General features: G+C 35.7%; 2 protein-coding genes and 1 long non-coding RNA gene across 3 annotated transcripts; 2 read left to right on the plus strand and 1 right to left on the minus strand.

The window, feature by feature from the left end:
• Nucleotides 1–371: 371 nt before the first annotated feature.
• On the plus strand, nt 372–968 carry LOC130467237 (zinc finger BED domain-containing protein DAYSLEEPER-like). The gene is made up of 2 exons (XM_056835685.1): nt 372–528; nt 679–968. Exons 1-2 carry the CDS (start codon nt 372–374, stop codon nt 966–968), a joined length of 447 nt encoding a protein of 148 aa, XP_056691663.1.
• A 311-nt stretch (nt 969–1,279) lies between these two features.
• LOC110805189 (zinc finger BED domain-containing protein RICESLEEPER 2-like) lies at nt 1,280–2,572 on the plus strand. The gene is made up of 2 exons (XM_056835686.1): nt 1,280–2,396; nt 2,511–2,572. Exons 1-2 carry the CDS (start codon nt 1,280–1,282, stop codon nt 2,570–2,572), a joined length of 1,179 nt encoding a protein of 392 aa, XP_056691664.1.
• Nucleotides 2,573–8,083: 5,511 nt separating this feature from the next.
• LOC130466788 (uncharacterized) lies at nt 8,084–23,609 on the minus strand. Its single transcript, XR_008926940.1, has 3 exons — nt 23,246–23,609; nt 22,404–22,463; nt 8,084–8,363 (listed from the first exon to the last, which is right to left on the minus strand). It is a non-coding gene; the product is annotated as an uncharacterized lncRNA (long non-coding RNA).
• Between the last annotated feature and the right edge of the window lie 3,417 nt (nt 23,610–27,026).

The following is a 27,026-nucleotide window of genomic DNA, read 5'->3' on the forward strand; positions in this document are numbered from 1 at the left end:
ATTGAGTTTTGCTCGAAATAATTTGTGAGTTTTGCTCAAATTAATTGATGATTTATGCTCGAATAATTGATGATTTATGCTCGACTAATTGATTGATTTATGCTCGAATTAATTAGTGATTTTATGCTCGAATAATTGATTTGATGCTCGAATTAGTTGATGATTTCTGCTTGAATTAATTGATGATTTCTGCTTGAATTAATTAATGATTTCTGCTGGAATTAATTGGTGATTTTTGCTTGAATGAATTGGTGATTTTTTCTCGAAGTTAATGGTGATTTTTGTTCAAATTTGAGTGATTTAAATTGTTCAAAAATTTTAATATTATTCAGTTACTTATGCAATGCTTTATTGTTTAAATTTCAGTCATAATGTCTAACCAAGTGGAAGAGGCAGTCCCTAATGTCGCAGAGGCAGTTTCAGCTGCTTCAAGGAAGCTTAACAAAGCCAAAAGGAAGATAAAAGACCGTTCAGAAGTGTGGGAGCACGTTCAAAAGACATACACCTCTGATGGGATGAAAGCAATCTGTAAGTAATGCAAGATGGATTATAAATGCGATCCTAAGAAGAATGGTACGAGTTGTTTGTGGGCTCACATCAATAAGTGTCGTAAGTATCCCTACAACACACCTAAGGATTCTAAGCAAACTTTGTTATCTTTTCATGGAAATGTTAAAGCTGGAGAAACTAGTGGTTTAACTTATCATAAGTTTGATGTTGCTAGTCTCAGGAAAGATCTTGCGTTCATGATTGTTGTAGATGAGTTGCCTTTTAAATTTGTTGAGGGAATTGGTTTTAAATACTTTTGTAGTATGATGGAGCCTAGATTTCATGTTCCTTCTAAGATAACAGTAGCAAAAGATTGTTTTGCTTCTTACTTGATTGAGAAAAGGAAACTAAAACATGAGTTGAGGAAATGCAAGTCTAGAGTTTCTTTAACCACTGATACATGGACTTCAACACAATAAATTAACTATATGTGCTTAACTGCTCATTTCATAGATAATGAATGGAAATTACAAAAACGAATCCTGAATTTTTTGTCCTATAGCTAGTCATAAGGGTGAGGAAATTGGTAAACAAATTGAGAAGTGTTTGCTTGAATGGGAACTTGAAAATATTTTCTGCATAACAGTAGATAATGCTAACTCGAATGGTACAACCATAGGATACATGAGAAGGAAAATTAATGGTTGGAAAAGTGGGGTTCTTAAGGGTCGTTTCCTTCATATGCGTTGTGTAGCACATATATATAGTTAATTTGGTTGTTTCTGATGGAATGAAAACGGTTAATGAGTCAATTACTCGTGTTAGGCATGCTGTAAGATTCATTAAGCAATCTCCATCAAGGTTGCTAAGGTTTAAAAAGTGTGTGTCAGATGAAAAAATAGTTTCCAAAAAGTTGTTATGCCTTGATGTGCCAACTAGGTGGAATTCTACATACTTGATGTTGAGTGCTGCAATTTCTCTTGAGAGTTCTTTTGAGAGGTATGCTGAGGAGTACCCTCATTATACGGTTGATTTGTGTGAAAGGGAGGGGAAAGGTATCCCTGAATCTGAGGATTGGAATAGTGTGAAAACGTTTTCTGAATATTTGCAAACCTTCTATGGTCTTACTAATCGCGTATCTGGGTCTTTGTATGTGACTTCCAATTTATTTTTTCATGAGTTGATTAATGTTGTGGTACTTTTGAAAGAGTTAACATCGAGTGATGATCCAGATATGTGTCTTATGGCTTGTAAAATGAAGGAAAAGTATGAGAAATATTGGGGTGATCCTGAAAAAATTAACTTGATGATTTTTGTTGTTGTTGTCCTTGATCCTCGATATAAATTTGATTATGTCGAGTGGATGTTGACTGAAATTTATGATGTTATTACTGCATCTGTTTTGGCAAGAAATGTGAAAGATATATTGAGTGCTTTATTTGTGGAATATCGTATTTTGCCTCCAACTGATGTTGTTAGGGAGCAAGTATCATCCACTAAGGATGATACACAGTCAACTACCTCACATAAGAAGGTTGAGGTTTTGAAAAGTAAGTATAAGAAGCATAAATGTGAGCTTAATGGAGAGGCAAAAATTGAGTTAAATAAGTTTTTGGAGGAGGATGCGGAGGAGGAAGATGATGACTCTGATATTTTGGGGTGGTGGAAGTTCAATAGTGCAAGGTTTCCTACTATGGGAAGAATGGCTCGTGATGTGCTTGCTGTCCCAATATCAACCGTGGCCTCCGAGAGTGCATTTAGCACCGGGGGAAGAGTTCTTGACAATTTTAGAAGCTCTTTAAATCCGGTGGTCGTTCAAGGTCTTGTTTGTAATCAAAATTGGTTACGTGCTGGTCCATTCCAAGGTGTTGAAGAGTGTTTGGAGGAAGTGGAGCTTCTTGAAGAAGGTAACTTATTTTTTTTTATTAATTTTTTTTACTGTTTCTCCTTTTCAGTTTGTTTCATTCCTAAAATTCATATATACTGAATTTCTAACTACTGAACTATGTAATTTATAACAGTATCATATTCATGTCCCCTAGTATTATATTATGGCTATCAGACAAGAATGATATTGACCTGAATATGAAGTAAACTTTACCTTGTTTAGTAGTTGATAATAAATGGAGAATTTTATAATTCCTGCTGCTAATATAATTTTTTTTGACTTACTGTTATTTCCTGAAAACAAGAGTGTTGTGTCTGCATGAGTAAAAACCAGTTTTAAAGCACCAATAAAAGTTATAATTAGCAAATACCCCTAGATCAGTTTTCATCGATTAAAATCAGTTATGATCAGTCACTATTAGTTTTCAATAGTAAGTTTTCAATAGTTAGTTTTCCCTTGCCATATCTGAATTCTTTTTTTTTTTATTGCGAGACTTAAATAAAATGTCTATTAACGATGATGTCGATCATCAAACGATTGAGATCGACGAGTACGAGGTTGTTTGGTGTTACTGACCTGCTGCTGGTAACCTGTGTTATTGTCTTGCTGACCTGTGCTTGGTGTTTGATGTGCTGCTGACCTGCTGCTTGGTGTTTGGATATGCTGCTGCTGCTATCTCTTGCTGTTATGAATTGAAATTTTATTAAATTTCAGACTTTTCATTTGGTGTTTTGATGTTATTCAGTCTTTTCCTTTGGCATTTTGATGTAATTCAGTAATATTCAGGCTTTTAGTTTCAGTTTTTTAGGCTTTTCGTTTGGTATTTTGATGTAATTCAGTCATTTAGACTTATAATTTCAGACTTCAGACTTTTCAGTTGGTATTTTGATGTAATTCAGTCAATCATTTAGGCATTTAATTTCTGACTTTGGTGATTTCAGTCAGTCTTTTAGACTTTAATTCAGACTTTGGTGATATCAGTCAGTGTTTCAGACTTTAATTTCAGATATATTTGATTGCAGATTTGCAGCAGCTATTTGATTTGGTGTGTTGTGGACTTGTGGCTAAATTAATTAGAGAAGTCTTCAAAATTGGCTAACGAATAGGTAGTAAATTATAAAAGGGGCCCAAAATGGGCTTAAAATGGATATAATTCGGCCCAAAAGACAGGCCCAAAAACAGCCCCATAAAGAATTTCGGTTTAATGGTTTGGTTTGAATTGGTAATTAAAAATTCGGTTTGGTTTGGTTTGGATTGAAAGCTTATTTGGTTTGTTTTTGGTTTCAAAAATTGGAAACCGAATTAATTCGGTTTGGTTTCGGTTTGGGCCTTAAACCGAACCGTAAACCGAACTTTCACCCCTACCCCACCTTGGTGGTTTGGGTTATAACTACCTTGATTGTACTGAGCTTGATTACCTAGGCCATGGGGTTGACAATAGGAAGCTTGGCCTTGATAGCCTTGCGCCTTATAGTTACCCCGACCTTGATTATCAAACCCTCCTCCTTGGCCTTGGCCTTGGCCTTGGTAGGATCCACCTTGATAAGCATGCATAGGAGGGCCTCTAGGTGCTTGTCTATTAAAGTTTTGGTTAGGAGGACCATCATATTTAGGCCTCTCATTCATAGCATTTGCATATTCCACATCAAATTCTTGCTCATAAGGAGAGCCATGTTCAAGGTATGAGACATTATGCAATAAATGACACATGCTAGGGAAATGACCATACTCACCACAAATGTCACAAAAAGATGTATCAAGTGGCATTATGTTGTAGGAACTAACCTTGCCCTTCCCCTTAGTGAGAAGGGTGGCCGACGGTGGAGGAATTGTTGATGGAGATGGAGGCTGACTAGGAGCACTCTCAAGCTTCTCGAGCCTTGAGCTAAGCTTCTCAATTATATTTGCTTGTTCCATTGCATAGATCGAACCCTTGCCATCCTCACACTTTCTCTTTCTATCATAATTCCTAGTCCCCACATGCCATGCTTGATAGTTTTGCACGACATGTTCGATTTATCTCTTCGATTTGGTCCTCCGTCTTATTCATGATCGGATTACCCGCCCCCGCATCAAGACTTATTTTGGAGGTTGAGCTAAGTCCAAAGTAGAAAGTTTTTAAGAGGAGCCATTTAGGGATTCCGTGGTGAGGGCACTCCCTTTGGTATTACGTAAATCGATCCCAAGCCTCAAATAGGGATTCATCACGCTTTTGCTCGAAGGATTGAATTTTGTGCCTATACTCCGCCGTCTTCCCATGCGAGTAAAACTTACTAAGGAATTCACTTGTCACTTCGTTCCAAGTCCTTAGTGAATTTGGCTTTACCTCCTTGTCAAGCCAATCACTAGCTCGCCCCAATAGAGAAAACCGAAATAGCTTCAACCTAACATATTTGGAAGTCACCCCGTTGTGCTTAATGGTATCGCAATAGTGTTCGAACTGTTTCAAGTGTTCGTGCGGCGATTCACTACTTTTTCCACCAAACTGGTGACTTTGAACCAAGTTAATCAAGGCGGGCTTTATCTCAAAGTTGTTGGCATTAGTGGTCGGGGCCAGGAGAACGGTTCGTTATTGAGTTTATGGACCAAGCTAGTTTAGAAGACTAATTTCAAGAATTCGTTACAACTAAGGAAATCAAGCTAATGATGCAACAATTATGGAAGGAGTTAGGGTATCGGGGGTCAAATTGGGTTTATTGGAGAAAAACAAGATGTTATGCAATCATGGTAATGCAAAGACATGCAAATTAGGTAGCAACCAACAATTATGGTCCGGCACCCCTTTGGGTTAGCGAACCTTGCCAAATCTAATCCTAATGATACACTTTCGCGTCACCCTAGAATTAGCATGGGAATCTAGATCACCTAGTCACTTCAAATTCAATATAAACTCTCAATTTCTTGACAAATCCATGAAGAAAGCCCCAATTAAATTGACAAGCATAGTATTTGCAACTACTAGACCTATCAAACATGGAATTCCAAAATTGCAAATCACAATTTAATCACATCACCCATTCTACAAATTCACTCTATATTCCCCAATTAATCCCCAATTATCACCCCTAACCCTAACAAGTAAACTACTCACTACTCATTATGCTAAGGAATGAAATCAAGGATTTGAACTTAGCCATGGAATTGAGAATTAAATTGGAAAAGAAAGCTAGCAATTAAAATTGAGTGGAAGAGAATCAAAAGCAAAACAATCAACAATCAACAACGCAATCAACAAATTCAGAATTTAAAGAAAGCAAGTAGAAGAAGTAGAAGAGAGTAAGAGGAAGAGAAATTACAATGAAGCTTCAAAAATTCTGCAATAATCTTCAAAATTGAATTCTACACCAAGAGTTCTTGACTTTCTCTCTCTAAAATCAAAGCATAAAAGCTCAAAACTAATTTCTAATTCTGAAAACTAACTATCAAAAACCAACTGTCAAAAATAAAATGAGAAAAAGTATTTATATGTTTCCCGAAATAGAATTTCAAATCTCTAAAAGAGCCCAGCCCACGTCAGTGTGCTAACGCACATACCCAGGTGCGAACGAACCGGTGTGGGCGCACAAAAATCATGTGCGAACGAATATAGCGACGAATCACTTCCTTCGTGTCGTACGAGCGCACAAATAATCTGTGCGATCGCACATACCTGACTTAGCCAATTTCTTCAATTTTTCTTGTGTGGTCGCATGGCTTTTCTGTGTGTGCGCACGAGAATCTGATGCGAGCGCATGGAATTTTGTGCGAGCGCATGCAAAATAGTGGAGTTCTTGGAACGTTTTTGCGATTTTGTGCGAACGCACTCAGTATCTCGGTCGCACGGCCTTGCTTTGCCTTCAATGTTTACTCTTCTACAGGGTGCGGGTGCACACAAATTCTATGCGATCGCACAGGGCTGCTTCATGTCCATATCTACTCGGTTTTCCACATTTCTTCAATATTTTCCTATAAAGCATAAAAGTGGAATAAGAACATATAAATGTCATAAAAACTACCTAAAATCACCAAAAATCATAATAAAATAATAAGAAAACCTAAGCTTAGAGCGACATAAATGCCGCTCATCACGGAAATAACTAACTTTCAAACATATTAAATAGTTAATGATCCTCTAACAAACTGGAACCATTAAGGCCCACAACCAAAGTATTAAATAGTTTAAAATACATTAACTATAGTTTAAGTAATAATAGAAATAGTGATAGTCATGACTAAAAATCAAAATAGAGTTTATCAATGCGAACGATGAAATAGTCTCTCAACACTATTCCCATGATAACTTCTCCCGCAAGTTATCTCTACCAACCTGCTTATTGAAAACTATTCCCCAACAATGCAAGTGCAATTATGGATCATCATAGGGTCATTAAGGCGAAGGCCATGACCGAAAGACATGAAGCACGAAGTAAGCAAAAGCTGAGTACGAACAAGTTAGAATGAAATCCTAGTCTAACATGCTTCCCTCAACATAATGATAATCCACATGCAAAAGCCATTCAAGTAAACAATTAATCATGAAGACATACTCGAGACTTGACACGACTCTTAACTCATAGATTAATAAGAATTAGCTTCGAACGGGTAAAATATAATAACAAAACCACTGAGGGAAACTGAGGGTGTTGGGAGCCCACCAAGCACCAAATAATTAAGGTCCGGCTTTCTACCGACAGTGGGACCATTCCGACGGAATTCCTGCAGATTTTATATGCGATTAACCAAAAGAATGAAACAACGTCTTGTATCATTCAGGGAGTACGAGTTTCTCCGACGCGACTCCCCCCATTAATGTTCATACTCAAGGTATATACGTTCCAAGAATTTTGAAGCTCATTCGGGTTACACTTTACGTTCATTAGTATGTTATGTTCAAGACTCAACCCAATGACATAACATGCAAGAAATTCAACAATTAACCAATTACACAATGACACTTCATTTTAACCTTTTAGGACTTGTGATCAAACATAGGACTCAAGTGAAATTACTCCCATTGTTCCTTCTCAAAAACACTATTTGAGATAACCCGACATTGCCTATTAACAAGCAGGGTGTGCCCTTAGCACGAATAGTCCTTAGTTCAATTCACATAAACTTCTTAAATGTATTCTACACGGCGGTAGAATAAATGATGCACTGGGGAAATATTCAATAGGCTGAAAGTATGCTAGACATCCCGTACAATAGCATAATCATAATAACTTGCATGGGAAACACTCATACATGCATATCAATTCGAACAACAAGCTTGACATAATTCAACGATTATAAAAGTCCATAACATGATACTTCGATAGAATCTACAAAGCATTAATCAATCCATAACATGCTCATTCACGTAGAATACATTGATTCACTAGAGGAAAAAACCTCAAGTGCGGGCTCATTTTAAGGGGTTTAATGCAAGCTTTTACATGTGTAGCACATGACCTGCCCGCACTTGATGTTTCTCAAGTGCTGCCAAAATATTGGCAGCACTTGATGTTTCAAATGCTGCAAATTTGGAATATGAGCCCGCACTTGACATATTTGGTGCTGCCAATTTTGAAAATGAGCCCGCACTTGACATAGAAATGGGCAACACAAGCACAAAAATGAGCCGCACTTGATATATAAATTAGCCGCACTTGGCTTATAAATGAGCCGCACTTGGCCTATAAATGAGCCTCACATGATCTAGATTTGTTGTATAACCGATTTCCCTGCTACATATTATAATTGGACCACGCCACTGATTAATCTCCATACGTCACATAAAAAGTATCCAATTATATAGATAATTAAATTAAATAGTATATAATTGTAAATATAAAAGTCGATTACCTTACAATCATATGAAAAACTAGCATCCATAATTTAAGATTCATTACAAGAAAATATCAAAGACAATCACTGGTAATGAAGCTTGCCAACATTTCTCGAACTTCATCTATCTCCTCAAAGGTGAAAGGCCGCTCCCTCGGATTATTGAACACTTTAAAAAGATCTACCATCAAAAAATATATATACACTTTAGTTATATTATAAATATTGAATCGTACAATAAATTAAGACTTAATTTGTTCATAACAAAGAAATAATGAACCGTATAATAATAAAATTGGTTAATTTCGGTCCCAACTTTCATCTAATGAACTTAAATGAGTATTTTAAAGTCCTTCCATGTTTCATACACTTATTTTTATGTTTCAAAGACTCATTCTCACCCATTTTGGTGAAGTTATGCACATTTAAGCCTCGTTAGTTCATTATCGATCACATTTTAACTAAAACGACTAATTTCGGTCCCAACTTTTATCTAATGAACTTAAATGAGTATTTTAAAGTCTTTCCAAGTTTAATACGCTTAGTTTTATGTTTAAAATATCATTCTCACCCTTTTTGGTAAAGTTAAGCACATTTAAGCCTCGTTAGTTCATTATCGGTCACATTTTGACTAAAATGGCTAATTTCGGCCCCAACTTTCAACTAATGAACTTAAATGAGTATTTTAAAGTCTTTCCATGTTTGATACACTATGTTTTATGTTTCAAAGACTCATTCTCAACCATTTTGGTGATGTTATGCACATTTAAGCCTCGTTAGTTCATTATCGGTCACATTTTGACTAAAATGGCTAATTTCGGCCCCAAGTTTCAACTAATGAACTTAAATGAGTATTTTAAAGTCTTTCCATATTTAATACACTTAGTTTTATGTTTCAAAGACTCATTCTCACCCATTTTGGTGATGTTATGCACATTTAAGCCTCGTTAGTTCATTATCGGTCACATTTTGACTAAAATGGCTAATTTCGGCCCCAAGTTTCAACTAATGAACTTAAATGAGTATTTTAAAGTCTTTCATGTTTAATACACTTAATTTTATGTTTCAAAGACACATTCTCACCCATTTTGGTGAAGTTATGCATATTTAAGCCTCGTTAGTTAATTATACTCGTTTGATCATTATAGGTAATATTTTCACTATTGGTCAATTTATGCACATATAAGACTCGTTTGTTCCTAAGACTCATCATCACCTATTTTGGTCAAGCTATGCACATATAAGGTCTTTTTTATCGTTATGGGTCATATTCCGACTAAAATGGCTTATATTGGTCCTAACTTTCAACTAATGAACTTAAAAAAGTATTTTAAATCCTTTACGTGTTCAATAGACTTAATTTAATGTTTCAAGACTCATTCTCACCTACTTTGGTCAAGTTACACACATTTAAGGCTCATTTTATCGTCATAGGTCACATTTTGACTAAAATAGCTTATTTTGGTCTCAACTTTCAACTAATGAACCTAAATGAGTATTTTAAACCCTTTACATGTTTAATACACTTAGATTTATATTTCAAAGACTCATTATCACCCACTTTGGTGAAGTATTTAAGCCTCGTTAGTTCATTATCGGTCACATTTTGACTAAAATGGTTAATTTTGGTCCCAACTTTCAACTAATGAACTTAAATGAGTATTTTAAAGTCTTTCCATGTTTAATACACTTAGTTTTATGTATCAAAGACTCATTCTCACCCATTTTGGTGAATCTATGCACATTTAAGCCTCCTTAGTTCATTATGGGTCACATTTTGACTAAAATGGCTAGTTTCGGTCCCAACTTTCAACTAATGAACTTAAATAAGTATTTTAAAGTCTTCAAATGTTTTATACACTTAGTTATATGTTTCAAAGACTCATTCTCACCCATTTTGGTGAAGTTATGCACATTTAAGCCTTGTTAGTTCACTATCGGTCACATTTTGACTAAAATGACTAATTGCGGTCCCAACTTTCAACTAATGAACTTAAATGAGTATTTTAAAGTCTTTCCATGTTTAATATTCTTAGTTTTATGTTTCACAGACTAATTATCACCCATTTTGGTGAATGTATGCACATTTAAGCCTTGTTAGTTTATTATTGGTCACATTTTGACTAAAATGGCTAATTTCGGCCCCAACTTTCAAATAATGAACTTAAATGAGTATTTAAAAGTCTTTCCATGTTTTATACACTTAGTTTTATGTTTCAAAGACTTATTATCACCCATTTTGGTGATGTTATTGAAGGAAATAATGCCCTTGGTCCAAGTATGCATTCTATGTTAAGTTAATAAGTGCGGTTCAGTATTAATTAACAAGTTAATAATTCAGTGAGATCAAGTGAGCTGAATGCCTAGCTAGAGGCCGCTTCAGTTCAAGGGGAATTAATGATATTAATCCACAGCTTACTCTTGACTGAACCCGTAGGGTCACACAAATAGTACGTAAACGGATCAAGTATTTAATGGAATTAAATACTCTATATATGGATATTCGGAATCGACGGATCTTGGTTTCAGTGGGAGCTGAGATCGTCACAGGCAAGAAATGAATGCTCCGGAAACGATGATATTGCCGGAAACGGAAATATGGATCGTATCGGAAATATAAATATTATCCAAGTCGTAGATGTTGCCGGAAACGGAAACATGGTACGTATCGGAAAATATTATCGGAAATGGAAATATTGCCGGAATCGGAAATATTGCCGGAAACGGAAATATTGTCAGAATCGGAAATATTGCCGGAATCGGAAAATAATTCCGGAAACGGAAATATTAAATATTTGTTCGAAACGGAAATTAATTCCGGAATCGGAAATATTGAATATTGTTCGTATCGGAAATGAATTCCGGAATCGGGAAATTAATCGGAAGCGTATTGTACGAATTAGCATCGGACGAGGCCTGCCAGACGAAGGCCCAGCACGAAGCCGGGCCATCGCCCAGCAAGCCAGCGCGCCACAAACGCACCAGCCAAGGCGGCGCCAGGCCCACCGCAAGGCAGGCCCAGCGCGCGCCAAGGCTGCGGCAGCGTGTGGGCTTGTGGCAGTGGGCTGCGAGCTCGCGGGCTGCGCGCGCGCGCATGGCGCCCCTCGTGGGCTGCTGTGCGTGCGTGTGTGTTTTTGTGCTATACGAATCCTAAAGCAATCAGGTTTCGACATATGATTAAATTCCTTAACCTAAAAGGATGAATTAATTAAATAAGAATTCTATTAGGATTCTAGTTTAATTAATTCGTATCCTAATAGGATTACGATTCTCTTTCCATACCTCTATAAATAAAGGCCTAGGGTCATTATTTTGCACAGAGTATTCAAGTATTCAAAGTGATTTTTGAGAGCAAAAATTCAGTCATACAATTGCCTATACTAACCGAAAATTCTAAGTACCTTAAGGGCGATCCTAGTTGGTCAAGCTTAAGGCGGATCCGGACGTGCTGTGGACTATCTACGGAGGGACGACACTTGGAGTCCTAAAGACTTGTTCTTGTTCGGTTCGGGCGCAGCTAGGGAAGGCACGCAACAAAGTGTATGCATCTAAACTATGCTAAATGATTATGTGTAAATAATATGTTTTCCTGGCTTTATGGTTTTTTCCGCATGATTTATAAATTGTCATATGTATCATAACCTAACAGTGGTATCACGAGCCTCTTATTATTTTCATAATCTAAATTGCATGAACATGGTTAAATATTACAAATTTGCAAGAATTAAAAAGGGGTGATTAATTTTCGTAATTGTTAATTAATTGCAAATTGCGTTTATTTAATTATACGTACGCAGTTTTTCGGCAGTTTGTTCGTTACTCATCCAAATCGAGTGATTTTTGTGTCAATTCCGCATGTAAAAGGCATTCTAAAATTTTGACAAAAATAGTACTTTTCGGCCGAACCCAGAATTCTCAAATTCGAAGCCTAACTATGACTTTTCGGAGGTTTTAGTTTTTCGAATGCAAAATTTCGTAAATTTAAGATGTTAAATTAAATATTTGCGATTCTTGTTGATAAATCTTGAATTTTTGATTGACCTACTGTATATGTTTAACAAGTTTGAATGCCTAGCCTTGTTAATTATGCAATCTAATTTGTAATTATGATTAATTTGTTGAAAATTGGAATAATTTAGAATTAATTTGATTTTCATAATTAGTTATAATTTAATGGAAATTTTGGTAATATTAATCCAACCTTTGGCCGGTTTTCTTTTATTAATCCCACCTACGACATATTTTTTAATAATCCCACCTTTACTACCCAACGACTTTTATTGGGCTTAAGTGACCGATAGCCGGTGAAAAAATCATCGAGATGGTGATGAATTGATGATGATGACTGAATATATCAAGAGAGAGTACTTCCACTTAGGGACATATTACCGCCTACAATAGGTTTATGACGTGTTGGGCCCAATAAAAGGCGTTGGGTGGTAAAGGTGGGATTATTAAAAAATATGTCGTAGGTGGGCTTAATAAAAGAAAATCGGCCAAAGGTTGGATTAATATTACCAAATTTTCCTAATTTAATTAGATACCTATGATTAAAAACCACCATAAAAAATTGTAAATTTATGTTAAATTTTAAATTTTTATGACCTAGACTTGAATCCATGTTAATCGGAAATCGATTAAATAATAAATTTTTGATTTTTCGCCCTAAAATTATGAAATTAATATTATTTATTAATTTGTCATTAATTTTGAATAAAATTTTAAATTTTTAAGCGATTCGCTCATATAACTTGCACGCACAAAGCAATGGACGCTACGTGTTACCCTTAAGGGGTGTTGTATAGTGCGGGCATGTGACGACGAGCAAGGGAGCTCGTCGCCCATGCGGTACGAATGCAATGAGCAAGGCCATGGTGCACGAGCACAAGGCAGCAGCCCTGCCTTGTGTCGTGGGCTGTGTGCAATGGGCGAATGGGCGAGGGCGAGAGCAAGGCACGAGCAGTCGCGTGTGGGCAGCAAGCGAGCTGCGCCACAGCACGCACTGCCTCGCGCAAGCGTGCGGAGCCTCGCGTGCAGCGAGCGCAAGCTCGCGTGCCACGAGTGCTACGCCCAGCATCGATCGCTCGCGCGCAGCGAGCGCTATTGCGACGTGCGACAAGCGCTGCGCCCAGCGATGGCAAGCAGCGTGCTTGTTGCGACGTGCGAGAAGCGCTGCGCCCAGCGATGGCAAGCAGCGTGCTTGTTGCGACGTGCGACAAGCGCTGCACCCAGCGATGGCAAGCAGCGTGCTTGTTGCGACGTGCGACGAGCGCTGCGCCCAGCGATGGGCTGCGGCAGCATGCTTGTTGCGTCGAGCGCTGGCGCGCGCAGCGAGCACCAGCTCGCGTGATGCCTTGCGATGGTGAGTAGCAGCGATGCGACGCAGCGCATGGGCTGCGCGCACATGGCCAGCGATGGTTGTGTGCGTGTGGCCCATGGGCGTGCGTTGCGTGGGATTGTTGCGTTGCGATTAGATCGTTTTGAAATTTTAATTTGAAATTTTCAGTTTACGTAATTTTATTTAATTTTAAAATTAATAATTTAAATTATTTTCTTGGATTTTAATTTTGAATATTGTAATTATAATAAATTTTATTTATTCTAATTATTTTACTAAAATTAAAATCATGAATTAATTTAAATACGACTGAAATTAAATTAAACTTTTTGGATTCAATTATAAATTTATATGAGCTTTAAATTTTAATTAAATTAGTATGTTTCCGGTTAGACTAGAAATACATTTTTATGTTTAAAATTAGTAAAGCATATGAATTTATTGGTTTAAGTGGGAGCATTTTTAGTCATAAACTCTTGATTAGGTCTACAAATCCTTAAGGTTAAAACAACTTGATTAGAATTAATAAGGACTGAATAATTTGTAGATTATTGGTGCCCTTGATTAATTGCTGCAAATGTTTATGTGATGCATAATGTGTTTTACTAACCAGCTATGTGGGCCATTCATGATAATGAATGGGTGAATGGTATATATTGTATATGTACTGTTTTGCAGGTTATGAAGTGACTAGTATGGCCCAAATAGGATAGAAAATATGGTCTGCGTACCATTAATTTGAATGTAATTGGTCTAAAGTACCAAAGTTGTTTTTCAATTCAAATATGGTCTGCGTGCCATCAAATAGTTGTAATTAGTTTTAATTATAGCTTATTCTATTTGAAGAAAATGGTGCCTCCCACGGAGATTTTCAAGACGGACTTTGAAGTTGAAGCTTCAAGATGAAGTCGGGCCATACTAGATCACATTTATCTTATGCATGCTTTAAGTTATTTATTGCTTCAAATATGTCTTAAATATGCATGAGATCAAAGCTTGATTATGTTGCATGATTAAGGATTTTAGTTCACATAAAATCTAACCAACATAGTAAGAGCCTTAAGTTCCAAACTTAAAAATTGAGTTAAAAGGTGCCATGCCAAAATATACACTTGCTTGGATATCCTTTACATCAATCTAGTAATAGTTTTCGCTCAGCGAGGTGTTACTTATTGGTCCTAAAGGGGCAAGGTACACAAATAATTGTGAGTACATGTTAGTTTTGGTGAAACTCAACGATATAAGTAAGGAGTCCTTTTATGCCGTGGCAAAATCGATAGGTTTACCTAATAAGTTCTTAGACGTACCTATCAACCAAGAATAGTTTCTAGACTATTAGCAAAAGGCTTTTGCTTACCTAAGATGTTTTAGGACTAAGTCGACAAACTGTGCTTAGTTCTTCAATGATTTTAGGATCTTGGAATCATTTTATTCACACCTGCCGGAACAATAAAATCGAATAAAATGCTAATGACTTGTTTAAATTGCATGATTGCTTTAATTTTCAAGTTATTACTCATGATAAATGTTTAGACTTTGCATGCTTCAATGTATGTTTTAATTATTGTTTATAATTAAATATCCTGCACTGCAATAAATCCTTTAGAAGGTAACAGTAAATTTCCTCGATTGGTAGTGAATCCAAGAACGATTCACGGAAATGAGAGAAAATGAGCAATTTAAAATGTACGTTTCTTTTAGCGACTTTTATGGTTGTTTTCGAATATCAAAATCGAATGGCAAACCAATTGGTGCTTGTGAATTCAAAATACAATGTAGTTTTGAGATCATAAAGAATTGAGTTTAAACACTCAGCTTTACCAATGGTTAACAACCTAAAATCTTTTTTCCATTTAAATCTCGAATGAGTCTAGTCCCTAGACATTCGAATAGATCGATGCTTAGAGAACTTTAGAAGCTTCTAGTAAGATCATCTAGTTGAAGCAAAATATTCAACATAAATTAAATGGTTAGAACCTTGTTGGAGTGACATTGGACATGTCTAACAAAGTATAAGAGTCAACACTAAAGAATTCAATTCTTAAGACTATAAGAAAGGGTACAAGAAATAGGAAAACAAGGAACAAATGAAAGGAATTTACGATTCCGTTTCTACCTATAAGTTTATGTTTAAAGAGAAGTGACCTAGCAATCAAACTTCCTTGGTATCATATACCGCTTGAGGTTCTTACTTCGGTAATAACTCAAACAATGGAAGCTAGGCTACACTAATGACCTACAAGTGGGAAATGAAGCATGGCAATGCTACATTAGTTGTAGGGTCATCTAGTTTGTTTTAAGTCCTTTCAAGACTGGAACTTAATGGCTATTTTGTTCCATAATTAGCATACCTAAATTTCTGCTTCAAACACAGAAAGACTCACATTCAGAAGAACAAAAAGAATGCTTGTTTGTTTGTTTATTGAATGAAATGGTCAATTACAGGTTGAGTCAATATGCTTGATTAAAACAAACAACTCTTTAAGGAACTTTACTAGGTTCAAATCAACCCCTTGATTTGAGTTCCACTAATCTTTGGCATTGTTTCTTAGACCATATCAACAAGTTAACATTCAAAAGCTCTATTTTAATGGACTTTTGAAAGTTCATTAATTTCTAGATCAATTTAAGACGACTAGTCTTACTTGTTGAAAGTAACAAAAGATATGAACTATTGTTAGAACGCCTAGACAATAGAGTTCAAGGCTAAAGAAAGATTTTATGACTTTATAATTTCACATGGATTTGAGTGAATATAGGTTTATTTACTTAAATGTGATATAAGTTGAATCTGTTTGGCTAGTTCAAAGATTCCGAAGTATAAAATCCACTTGGCAAGAAATCATAAAGATCTAGGTTAGATCATGTTGATGATTACTTGAGACCAAATATGATCATCAATGGTTGTGTGTTGTAATTTCTCAATCTAGGTCCATAAGATATGGCATATCTTAGTTGGAATAATCGAAGTCAATTAGTACTTGATTCGATTAATGATGAATCATAAAGACTTTTCCTATAATTTCAAAAACAAAATGCTCAACTACCACCAAACTAAACCAAATTCGTCAAAGCTATTGAAAAGTAATTTCAGAATAACTTTTCATAAAATATATCTAGAGAGTTGCAAAACTCAGTGGGAGCTTAGTGTTTGTCATTCGACAAACTAAGGCCCAAGTATAGATATATGTTTCATTGTGATTTATTCAAATGAGACACAAGGGTATTGTTTCTACCACGAATTTTTGAGAACATAATGTTTGTTTGCTCGAAATAATGTCCTTTTGGAGATTCGTTTCCAAAATGACAAGTGGGAAAAAATAGACCTCGAAAGTCTTCGAGGCGAACAACAAACATAAACGGACATTCCGGAGGCTTTTCGAAGTTCTTCAGAAAATCAGAACACTTATTCTTAAGGACTTTAGAAGTGGCTTTAAAGAATAGACATCTCTTAGAAGACTTTACAAGTGCTTCAAGGGGAACAGAATATTCAAAGGACTTTCAAGTGGCTATTGATATTCTATTGTTTGATGTTCTATACCCAAGTAGGCATAGAGTTCAAATCACTGAAACTATGAGATTCTTCTATTAGATAGTGAAGAAAACGTGGAGTTCAGGTCACTGAAGCTATGCGATTCTTCTATTAGATTGTGAAGAAACCTACAACTTGCAGTCAAACTATTATCATATAGATTAATAAGTTTGTGACTTGTAAGAAAGCTATGACGAAACCCAGATTCTCTAAAAATGGTTAGAGGCCATATATAGACTCAAATGTTTTAAATGGTTAGAGGCCATAAAACATACTCAATGTTTTAATGACAAAATTGAAATTTTGTTGATTTGCAAGAATAGTTTCACACCTATTGGTTGCAAGTTTGTTTTAAAGATAAAAACCATCAAACATGGAATTGTGTTCACAACAAAAAGCTAGATTAGTTGCTAAAGGTTACAAGCAAATTCATGGCATGGATTGTGTTGAAACCTCAAGCAAAATCGTAATGCTTAAGTCTATAATTCAAGCAATGATTGCATATTGGTACATATAGCAATTAGATGACAAAACGTATTCCTCAATCAAATGTTGGAATAAACTATGTACATGGTATGTCATAGGATTTGTGGATCCAAATAAATGCTTGAAAAGGAAAGCTAGCTTATAAAATCTAAGTACAGATTTAAGCAAGCAATTGGGAATTGGAATTGTATTTTAGTGAAGCTAATAAGTATTTTAGTTTCATAAAATGTACATGATTCTTATAGATATATAAGAAGTTTAGTGGGAGTACATAAAACTTAATTGGTCCTATGTGTATCACACACATATCTCTCTATTGTGAAATAACATTCAAATGCTAATGACTTAGATTTGAAATTATTCATCAATGATGGACCAAGGCGAAACTTAGTACATACTGGGTATTAAGATCTATTTACAAAGATCTTATATTAATGTTTTAAATTAAGTAATGGCATTTACTAAATCAAACGCAAAAGACTCCATTGGAGATATTCGACCCATGTGAATAAATCTAAGTAAAGAATGTTTGAACTATGTATAAGCATTTACTAAGTTAAACATCAAAGAATCTAATAAGATTCATCACCTATATTATATGTCAAAGAATTTAGTTGGATTCAGTATCTACTGAAATTGAATGAGCTAAAGTTACATGAATAGAATTCAATTGGAATTATTCTGCAAAAGAATTTATCATGTATGATATAATATGAGGATCGCCAAAAACGTATCGTATGACTCTAGGCATGACGAACATATACCAATCTCTATTGATCTAAGTAAAGATCAAGTAGATTGAGATCAAGAATACTTATGGTACTTGAAAAGGTATATAGGAATAGTTCTTGATTCAAGGAAATAAAGATATGCTAAATATTGATGCTACACGCATAAACACTGGCAAAGGATCAAGCAAAGACCCTTTGGAGTTAACCATTGACAAGGACGAGCTAAAGAGCATCGTGTTTCGAAATGGCAACATGGATTGGAGACCATGAGTTGTTGCGTGGGAAATTAAATATTAATTTCTATGTTCTAAGATACAACTGGAAAGTCTTCCACATATCTGTGAACTGCTTGGATAAGCAAATCCAAACAAAGCATCACTAGCAACCTAAACAGTTGAAGTAAAAGTACTTATTGCCTAAGAAGCAATAAAACAGAGTTGTTTATATTAATGAGTTTCTCATTGAACTTGGGTGGATCACATGTCTGCTAACTTGATGGTTCTTCATTGCAAAAATGCGTAGGACCACTATCGAAGTAAGAAAGACTAGATCACATAATAAACAAACTCAAAAGATCTTATCATCATATCTCGAAAAACATTCGATGAAAAGGATATTAAGATTGGCAAAGCATGATAACTAAACCTATGCAACAAGTGAGAAGCAACACTCACATTGTAGCACTGGAAATCAAACATAGCTTTGAAATTCCATGAACTGTTTTAAAGATGGGTTTAAGGCCCATGGTTGTAAAACATTGGGGTTGAACATTTATCATATATGAAATGTATTTTCATATTCCATTTAATCTTGGTTTAGTATTAAATGATGAGTCCCTTCAATTTAACGAAATATTCAAGATAGACTGTCAGGACCAGTCCTGTGACTAAGAAATGTCTATCAAGTGAACTTGAATGTCAAAGGTTGAAAATGGTCCCTAGTCGGAGTTTTCTATAAAATTGGACGCATAGAAAACGTTAGACGATTAGAATGCAAGATGACTAGTAGTTCTGTTTCTTGAACTATGTGGACATGGCAATGTCATGATCATTTGCATAGATACTTACTTTGGGAAGACTAGTATCGGACAAGACCTATGAAACTTTACTGTAAGAGATGAAAATCTGTCATAAGTAAATTTCATTAAAATTATTAGACACTAAATCCTCAATACCTGAGTGATTTGAGATTACTTGTTTGAGAACTGGTTGCTTTGACGTTGACCAACCGTCGCACCGTAAAAGGAGGCTATAAACGCAAAGCTCAGGTAATCACCTATCAAACGAAGTCTAATCTCAAAGATCGCAAGATTGGGATTGTCCTCCCATAAATCGGGATGAGATGCTTAAAAGTTGTACAAGGCCACTCGAAGAGCTAGAAACTGTGAAATGCATGGCCGTGCTCGGATGAATCATATGCTATGATTATCTGTTTATTTGATCAGTTGAACTCTGAAACCGAGGAACACCTCTGGACATAATAAGGATGACAACTCTTACCTTATGTTCAAGAGCAAGCATCGAGCGACAAAGGAATTAGGAAATGCACACTTGTCCCTAAGGACAAGTGGGAGACTGAAGGAAATAATGCCCTTGGTCCAAGTATGCATTCTATGTTAAGTCTAATAAGTGCGGTTCAGTATTAATTAACAAGTTAATAATTCAGTGAGATCAAGTGAGCTGAATGCCTAGCTAGAGGCCGCTTCAGTTCAAGTGGAATTAATGATATTAATCCACAGCTTACTCTTGACTGAACCCGTAGGGTCACACAAATAGTACGTAAACGGATCAAGTATTTAATGGCATTAAATACTCTATCTATGGATATTCGGAATCGACGGATCTTGGTTTCAGTGGGAGCTGAGATCGTCACAGGCAAGAAATGAATGCTCTTGAAACGATGATATTGCCGGAATCGGAAATATTGCCGGAAACGGAAATATTGTCAGAATCGGAAATATTGCCGGAATCGGAAAATAATTCCGGAAACGGAAATATTAAATATTTGTTCGAAACGGAAATTAATTCCGGAATCGGAAATATTGAATATTGTTCGTATCGGAAATGAATTCCGGAATCGGGAAATTAATCGGAAGCGTATCGTACGAATTAGCATCGGACGAGGCCTGCCAGACGAAGGCCCAGCACGAAGCCGGGCCATCGCCCAGCAAGCCAGCGCGCCACAAACACACCAGCCAAGGCTGCGCCAGGCCCACCGCAAGGCAAGCCCAGCGCGCGCCAAGGCTGCGGCAGCGTGTGGGCTTGTGGCAGTGGGCTGCGAGCTCGCAAGCTGCGCGCGCGCGCATGGCGCCCCTCGTGGGCTGCTGTGCGTGCGTGTGTGTTTGTGTGCTATACGAATCCTAAAGCAATCAGGTTTCGACATATGATTAAATTCCTAAACCTAAAAGGATGAATTAATTAAATAAGAATTCTATTAGGATTCTAGTTTAATTAATTCGTATCCTAATAGGATTACGATTCCCTTTCCATACCTCTATAAATAAAGGCCTAGGGTCATTATTTTGCACAGAGTATTCAAGTATTCAAAGTGATTTTTGAGAGCAAAAATTCAGTCATATAATTGCCTATACTAACCGAAAATTCTAAGTACCTTAAGGGTGATCCTAGTTGGTCAAGCTTAAGGCGGATCCGGACGTGCTGTGGACTATCTACGAAGGGATGACACTTGGAGTCCTAAAGACTTGTTCTTGTTCGGTTCGGGCCCAGCTAGGGAAGGCACGAAACAAAGTGTATGCATCTAAACTATGCTAAATGATTATGTGTAAATAATATGTTTTCCTAGCTTTATGGTTTTTTCCGCATGATTTATGAATTGTCATATGTATCATAACCTAACAGTTATGCACATTTAAGCCTCGTTAGTTCATTATCGGTCACATTTTGATTAAAATGGCTAATTTCGGCCCCAACTTTCAACTAATGAACTTAAATGAGTATTTTAAAGTCTTTCCATGTTTAATACAGTTAGTTTTATGTTTCAAAGACTCATTTCTCACCCATTTTGGTGAAATTATGCACATTTAAGTCTCGTTAGTTCATTATCGGTCACATTTTGACTAAAATGGATAATTTCGGCTCGAACTTTCAACTAATGAACTTAAATGAGTATTTTAAAATCTTTCCATGTTTAATACACTTATTTTTATGTACAAAAGACTTATTCTCACCCATTTTGGTGAAATAATGTACATTTAAGCCTCGTTAGTCCATTATTGGTCACGTTTTGACTAAAATGGCTAATTTCGTCCCCAACTTTCAACTAATGAACTTAAATGAGTATTTAAAAGTCTTTCTATGTTTAATACACTTAGTTTTATGTTTCAAAGGCTCATTCTCACCCATTTTGGTGAAGTTATGCACATTTAAGCTTCGTTAGTTCATTATTGGTCACGTTTTGACTAAAATGGCTAATTTCAGTCCCAACTTTCAACTAATGAATTTAAATGAGTATTTTAAAGTCTTTATATGTTTAATACACTTAGTTTATTTATCTTATTCACTGCATACATAGGAAAAAAAATTTGAAACAAGGTCTACACTCTACATTCAGAGATACCATGTCTTAACTCCTATAAGTAGCACCATCTCCATTATTCAAAAGTCAAGCTTAATAATGGAACTCAACTATGGTTACCAATTAAAATATAATATACCGTCATTATTTTATTGTGACACCTTATATTTTCGAAAATGAGGAAAAAGAAAATTCAGCCAAAACAAATAAAAGCTTAGTACACTGCTTGTAATACCTTATTCTATTATCATCCTAGTCTAAATCAAATTATTGGGGCAAACTTAATGATATAATTTATAAAGTACTGGTCATATATGCTTATAATGTATAAAATAGTTTTCGCAATTGTTGTTACGTACATTTCTTGATATAAGTCTAGTTTGTCATATGACTGACAGACCTTAGGTGAGTTAGAAATTTGTGGTCATCATGATAATTAGAATTGCAGTCTCTAATAGGAACAACCAAACAAAAATAATGACTACGAAGAAAAAATCTTAGGGAGGCATCTATGCTAGGTGTTCCCATTACCATGTAGAATACATATATGTTCTAGCAGTCAAAGAATACATATATGTTCTAGCAGTCAATGAAACTCACCTGAATGAAGGTTGCTGGATCAGAAGAGATGTTTAGGAAGCTCGTAATACTCTCCACAAGCTGATATGATAAAAACACATAGATGGGTTAGTATTCTGGTTATTTCCAGCCAGTAAGAAATCAAGATTATGTTTATACGAACCCCAATTTGAAGGACATGAGTTGTATTAGTCATTAGTTCATATACAGTGAATAGTTCAAAGTGCTAAGTATCTAAATAGAATACACAATGTCCTTATGACTGACTTATGGGTGCTAAACAATTAATAAACTCATTATGGATTATGGTTAAGAAGTAAGCAGATCCCTTCAACCTAATCATTACATCTACGTCAGAAACAGATCCAATGGTCAAATTTACTCTATCCCTTACTCTATCAATAAAGGGATATAGTTTACTGCATATCTAAAAATATACCCATAACAAGTAGGGATAGACGAAAGTGAAGCTGATTAGATACGCTACTTGGAAATATAGGGTGTGAAGTGCGCTTCTATGTAATGAACAAATATATTCATGGCAACAAGTGCTAAATTTTCATTTCTATTTTAGGAAGGAGGGCATAAAACTGGAATCATTTAGATAGCATAGGGAGAAAAGTCAACAAGAGTTTATCTTCAAATCAGATTTTAGTATCTAAAAAATATTTGATTGATCAGGTTCAGATTTCCCACACTTTTCTAATTACACGTAGCAATGTAAATGGTTTAGAAGAGAAAAGATAAGAAAATTATCGACTAGAGCATCTTATACAAGATCAATGTTGTCCTAAACAAATGCAGCTCCTGTAAGAAAATTAAGACTTAGAATAAAGCAATTTAAAGAAAGCAGGAGAACTGACCCCTGATTCCTGCAATATGCCTTGGGTATCATTAGTCACAAGCCAACCAACACGCCAGCCAGGAACTATCCATCACTTTGATATAGAACCAAGTGTTAGAACAGGAACAGTATGTCCAAAAACACCCATTGGTACAAATGGATTGTTTCCAAATGTAAGGTGTTCATACACTTCATCGGCAATCATAAGAATCCAAAGCTTTTTAGCAGTTTCCGCCACCTAAAATCAAGCCCGCGTGAGTGCATCAATCATGCAAATAGTTTCAACACAGACATTTAAAAGCAAATGATGCATGAACAGTAAAACAACAGTGAACTTTGGTGAACAAAGCAACCACAATTAACTTTATTTTGTCGGAGCTACATCAGAGCTTCTCCATAAAATTCAGTCTTTTTTCTGGGGGACGGGGGATAAAGGGACTCTTTATTACATAAGATGGTAATATCATCGACAATGAAAGAACTAACCTCTCCATTGTTTCATGTACAAAAACGAAAAGGTTCTAGACATACATTCATGTCAAAACTCACAACACAAACACAATTACTCCTGTAATAATTCTTGACATACTAAACCCACATCTTTGAAATAAATACCCCGGAATTAGTCCCTTGGTCATGGTTCCTCCAATAATAGTTCTCCCTAATTATTAATGGCAATCAAGGCGGGGCTTTAGTCTGAAAAATCACGATCTGCGATGTTATGACCTAGAAGACCGCATAAAATGAACAAAGCCTATACATGTGTGTGTAGGGGTGTTTCTTGCTCGTCTGTACTTAAAGTAACCATTTCCTCATTTACTCCTTGTGTTTAATCACATAATAGCAATATCACACCATACATATTGTGCTCGTGATCATGTTTTTTGTGAGTCGGTATGTGCATTATGCCATTATATATACATGTGTGTGAGTGTGAGTCCATAGAAAATGAAAAATATGACACCATACATGCATATATATTACGTACATATATGCGTTTGTAATAAATGCATGTAGCAATGTACGTGTGTGTTTGTATCCACAACTATATATATCCTGTGAGAAACAAAAGATCAAACTTTGAAACCAATACATTACAAGAGATGAGGGAAAAAATACTTTGTGATGGATATGCAACTTCGATTAAAACTTAGCTCCAAAGTTTTCCTTCACTGGATCTTGTTGACACTCATTTGCATAGTTCCAAGGATTAACATTTTATAAAATAATTCGAAGTCAGGGAATACATAGTATTTTAAACAAACATAGAACTCAGTAGTAGTCCCTTTATTTAAAATAAATTCACTTTTACTACTGTACCCATATTGTCACCTTGCACAAAGCAAGAAATCGAGCATTTCATACACCAAGAAAACAAATAAAAAAAATGCAGATCCTGAGACATTCTCTACCTGAAGGGGCACAAGTAGGTATACTCTTTACAGTTGACAACAGATTGATACTTATTGAGTCATGATTAGGTTTCACTGTGAGTTGATGGAGGAATCCTTAGGTTCAATGAGCTATGAAGGGACCTGACCTCTGCTATAGTAGAATCCTCTTTCTTGATTATCTTTTCAAGCTCCGCAATGTTCTCTGACAGCACTGTGACGTTTGAGTTGGCAGACTCTGTCATGTTCTTTGCAGTATCTAGAGCAGTACACAGCTCCAAGGAGGGGATGATAAAACAAGAAAATAAAAGTAGTCATCAGCTGAATACAGCATCAAAGTGTGACGACACATGCCCTTGCACAGGAAAGAAATGAAAGCAGTTGAGAGCTTACAAGTTTACAACCAATGAAAGCATATATGAGTAATAGCTTAGATCAATGACTGTAATTTGACTGTAATTCAGCTAACCAGTTCAAGGCAAGATCATGGATTGTAAACGATTAATACTATATGACAAATACACCTCAACTGTATCTAAGCTAACCAATTCAATGCAAGTCTGTATAACATACACCAAATCCTATATCTTGGAACAACTCTGGCCAATTCAAATCCAGCTAAAGTTCATGTACAGCTAACAAAATCCTATTCAAATCCAAAACCATCAACAAATGCCAAAATCAAACAATCTAAACCCCACCATACATCACCAGTGAACACAATCGCAATTCGAACAATAAAAAAAAGTTAAAAAAAATCAAAACAAAACCCTAAAAAATCAAAAGTTAAGTGAAATTAACAATAATTACAAAAAAGAAAAAAAAAACACTAGGATCGAACTTTTCAATGCAAAGCATCATATCAGAAACACGAATCGCCAAAAAAACGGAAAAAAATTGAAGAACAAACCTGAATTAAATCGATTCGGAAGTAGGTAGAAGAAAAATCGAGCATGCAATCGAAAAACCTTGACAAATTAGGCATTCGTCATTACAGTAACAAGATTATAGGAAAATAATAATTAAATTTAAATTACAAACCTAAAAGAGATAAGGATGAGCGACGCCTGTGTGCTGCGGCCGCGGCGAGAAGAGGAAGAATTCGCCGGTTGGGGAACATCATTGGCGACGCGACTAGTCGTGCCGGTGTATGTTGTGACTGATGTAAGTGTTGAGTTTCGCGCCCAGAGAACCAGAGAGGGGGAGGAGCAGAGAAACCAGAGAAGAGGGAAGGAGGAGAGAAGAGGGAAAAGCAGTAACCAGAGAAGAGGAAGTGGAGAAGCGGGAAATGAAATAAAATTGGGAAACATTTTTAGAAATATTTTGTGCGGGTCATTTGTAAAATAACCCCGCACTTGAACTCAAGTGCTGCCAATTTTCTAAAATCAGCCCGCACTTGTAAAATTGTTTTTTTTTTTTTTTTGCTCTCAAGTGCTGCCAATTTACTCAATGAGTCGCACTTGAAAAGAAGCACATGTCGATTTTTCTACTAGTGATTCAATAATAATTCCTAACATGCTTGTTCACACGTCAAACATGAATTCTCAACACTTTAAGTTCACATGATTCACAATCAAAACACGTCATAAAGTCCTCATGGGATAGGTGGTCACCCTAGTCATGTACGTACCAGGAATACCTAAGTACGGGGGCCACTGTGCGAATCACGACTCAAGCTAGAAATCAACTCCTATAAACACAAAGGAGAAACTTAATTATTATCCATGTTTACTAAATTTTTAGCAACTATTTAAGAATCTAAAACCTTTGGTTTATTTAGAAATTAATCGGTATTCGTTAAATTAATAGTCTTAAATAGTCAACTCAAGTCCTAGCATAAAAACATTGACTTTTTGGCCTTAAAATTATTAAAATCAACACTTTAAAGCTTTATAATAAATCTGAAATTTTAAGTTGATTCCCATAATTTAAATTGTCATTAAATTATGTGAATCAATTGCTTGAACAATTGGAATTAAAATCCTATCAATAATAGGTCATCAATAAAATCATGTTTTGACCATAAAAATTGACACTTTATTTAATCATTAAATCTGAAAATAATAGTTCTTATGATTAAAAATCAATCTCATCAATATTAAATACGACAATATTAAAACACGTTGTTCATAACCGTTCCCAGCAATTTAAATAATCCAAAACAATAATCATAATTAAATAATTTAAAAAAACGGAATTTCGAAAAGGTTAAAAGTATACGAAGTACGGAAATCGATCAACAACAACACACACACACACAACACAATTGTGTTGCGTGTGGGCAGCGGCACAAAGCAACATCAGCAACACGAGCACTCGGCAGTGGCACGAGCACTCGTCGCAACAATGGTGCGCGTGTTGGGTTATGATACATATGAATAAACATAAATCATGCGGAAAAACCATAAA

This window comes from Spinacia oleracea, chromosome 2 (assembly GCF_020520425.1).
Source record: "Spinacia oleracea cultivar Varoflay chromosome 2, BTI_SOV_V1, whole genome shotgun sequence".
In the NCBI taxonomy this organism is placed as follows: Eukaryota; Viridiplantae; Streptophyta; class Magnoliopsida; order Caryophyllales; family Amaranthaceae; genus Spinacia; species Spinacia oleracea.